This window comes from Camelina sativa, chromosome 12 (assembly GCF_000633955.1).
Source record: "Camelina sativa cultivar DH55 chromosome 12, Cs, whole genome shotgun sequence".
NCBI lineage: Eukaryota > Viridiplantae > Streptophyta > Magnoliopsida > Brassicales > Brassicaceae > Camelina > Camelina sativa.
Window position 1 is genome coordinate 74931 of NC_025696.1, and position 2966 is coordinate 77896.

A 2966-nucleotide genomic window follows, 5' to 3' on the forward strand; every position below is an offset into this window, starting at 1 on the left:
TAATTCCAGATAAACTTACTGGTAAGAAAACAAGCCCATGCAAGAAACCGATTATAACCAGTGCCAAGTACATCTGGAAGTAATACACCTGTTTGCACCAATACGTATCCATTTAAATCAACTCGCAAGAGACCAAGAACTGCACAAGGCAAAGGATTTAGGTGTCATTACCACAAATATCTCTGATCTTGCGAAGCAAAGCACAATCACTCCAACAAGTTTTGTGAGCGTGATCCCACTGTCCCCAACAACATGACCACTAAACCAGTTAGACTAATGCCTTTGCATAAAAAATAAAAATTGCTTCGGAGAAAAGTGAAAATATAGCGACTAGCAAGTGATCGTAAGCTTCATCACCTGAAAACTGAAGCTCCCATGGTTTCCAGTGCCTCCCTCGCTCTTTGTTCTCTGCTCCCACTACTCATCTGCATTTGAAGCAGTGCACGAAATAAATATAATATTTCACAACAGATCCGCGCAAGGTTGAAAAGAGACATTGCTTGTTTTGCATCCTTAAATTAAATCCACTATGACTTAACCAATAAGCGAATGGCAATTGTGAGAAAAGTTGTTCTGCTACTACATGGCTACAGATTGTAGTGCCAATATATGCGGTATAGTGTTTGGAGTAAGGTTGCATGGCTTGTTCTTACCAGGAAAGCATGTGATATGTGCACGCAGAATTCTACAGAAATCCCGATTGACATTATCAAATTCACAACAGAAACTGCATTGAGTTGGATTCCCAGAATCACCATCATACCCTGCTCAAACACATCAAGGATGATTACATATAGCACCCAGAACCGCATGAACCAAAACGCAAATCGAGACTAGATTCTCTGGATATGTGTTACTAAATACCATGAGATCCAAGAGTATCATCACTAATACAAGGACAATGATGGCCGAACTCCAAGCACTGAAATTGACATGTTAATAAACGAAATCAACATCAAGACATCCCCACATTCTAAAATTTTGTATAATGTATAGAGAGATAACTGACCTGGAAGTGATTAACAAGCAAACAATAAATATAGCACCTGCCAAAGCAATATAAGAATGTAAAGAGTTTTCTTTTGGTCAACCTCTAGCAAAAACTAAAAATTTGATAGATGGGAAGCAAACCGATTGCTATAGCGAGGTTTGTCAAAGCTACTCTCCAGATATCCAGATATTGCTCAAAAAAAATGTAAAAGACAGAATATGGAAAGATGTCAATCTGCATATAAGAAAAAGTGTTATTATACAGGAAGCTGAGTAGAACAAAAATCACATATGGTTGAGCGTCTTCCTTCAAGCAAAGCCAGCTAATCTATAATTGTTTAAAACAGAATTTATCACCAGGTTCAAACCTTCAAGGAATTGGATATTTTTGAACTGAACTCCCGAGCAGCTCGCAGGGCATTAACAAAGTCACCCTGAAGAAAAAAAAATTTACTTTTTGAGTTTTTTTCTTAATAAGTTGCTTTCTAGAAACAATAATGTCATACTTGTGTGTTAAGTGGAGTGTGGTATGTACGGAACTCAGATGCCTGTATAACACCGGTCTCATACCCTGAAACAAAAAATCAAGCGCCACGGGAAGTAGGTTCAGACCAAAAGAAAATTAAAGAAACGAAGTATAGTGCAAATAGATGTTCTCTTTAAGCAAATTCTAGAGTACCTTTTAAATCCACGCTATTTGTATATGCCCCATGACCACCCTTTGCACAGTCAGCCGATGGCAAAGCATTAAGAAACCAGGGTAATTTCTCCCTGAATTGAGCAGTAGATGGGCGATCATGAACCAAATCTGAATGCCGAAAGCACTGCAACGGTTTACAGAATTAGTTGAATTCTAAACATTGTTGATGAAGAGAGAGAGAGGCAGAGGCTTACTGTAGTACAGTCTTTACAGATCCCATCTAAACTGCAAATATCTTCCTCAGCTGTGCAGCAAGGTGGCTGTAGCTTGAGAATTTAAGTTAGAGACTGGAACACCAGTTTGTATTTTAAACATGTTTGTTTAAAGGCAATTAAACAGATTAAAAAAAAATAGCCTATGAACCATAATTGTTTCATCTATGACTATATCTGTTAAAGAGACAAAGAAACTAAGAAATCAAGGTAGTTTCCACAATAAGCTATAAACGATAAGACTGACCTGGTCATCTGGAGGACAATAACTGCTATTAGTGAACTTCCGACAACAGCCAAAAGCCTCTGGTGATAGCCATCCAAGAAAATCATCGAGCCAAGACGCAGCTGGTTTCGCAATGTAACTTGTTTCTGGAGCTTGTGACGCTCTTGATATCTGGTGGAAGGTGGGAAAAAGAAAGAATGTTACGGACTAACCCTTTTGATGGCCCTTTAAATGTGTTCAGCCTTGGTGGCCCCCACCGCAAGGTGATCTTTACCGAAGATACATCAAACTTGTAAGAAATCATATGATAATTTAGGACATGAGTATCTCCGCTATACTTCATTATTATTACCTCATTTAACAGGGAATTCGAATTGCACTGGCTGATAGAGCACAACTGATTTGTATGCTTTGATTCCAAGCTGCGAAAAGAATCCATTTCAGTGCAGGAAAACTGCTAGATAATAAATTGTACCAGAGAGAATGTTACTCTGAGTGTGTGTGTGTGTGTAAGATAGAGAACCTGTAATTGTAATCCTTTACTACAAAATATAAAGGCGGCCCCACTCTGAGGTACTCTGCCAGACTGTCAAAATAGTCCTGCCAAATAAAATTCCAATCATTACTGGGGGAAATGAGCAAGAGATGAACACAAAGAAAACAACATAAAGGAGAAGTAAAAAATGGAACACACTAAACTTGAAGGTAAGAGTCTCGAGGAAGAACAATTTTCTGCTCCAAGCCAGTTTCAAGCCTTGGGCTGATGGCCTGAATGAATAAAAACACAGGAAATTTAAGCAGACAAATAAAAATACCAACTCGTAACTACAGAAAAAAA

The 2966-nt window shown here is 38.4% G+C and overlaps 1 protein-coding gene across 1 annotated transcript in view; it reads right to left on the reverse strand.

Moving 5' to 3' along the window:
* LOC104733066 (Niemann-Pick C1 protein-like) overlaps positions 1-2966 on the reverse strand; it is a gene marked incomplete in the record, with an annotated part of 13026 nt that overhangs the window by 2134 nt on the left and 7926 nt on the right. Inside the window, 15 exon segments of the mRNA XM_010452679.1 lie at positions 20-88; positions 172-238; positions 358-425; positions 654-764; positions 865-922; positions 1010-1046; positions 1132-1225; positions 1359-1424; positions 1497-1561; positions 1670-1814; positions 1885-1950; positions 2150-2299; positions 2481-2550; positions 2652-2728; positions 2828-2896. Coding sequence (XP_010450981.1) covers positions 20-88; positions 172-238; positions 358-425; positions 654-764; positions 865-922; positions 1010-1046; positions 1132-1225; positions 1359-1424; positions 1497-1561; positions 1670-1814; positions 1885-1950; positions 2150-2299; positions 2481-2550; positions 2652-2728; positions 2828-2896 — 1212 coding nt within the window.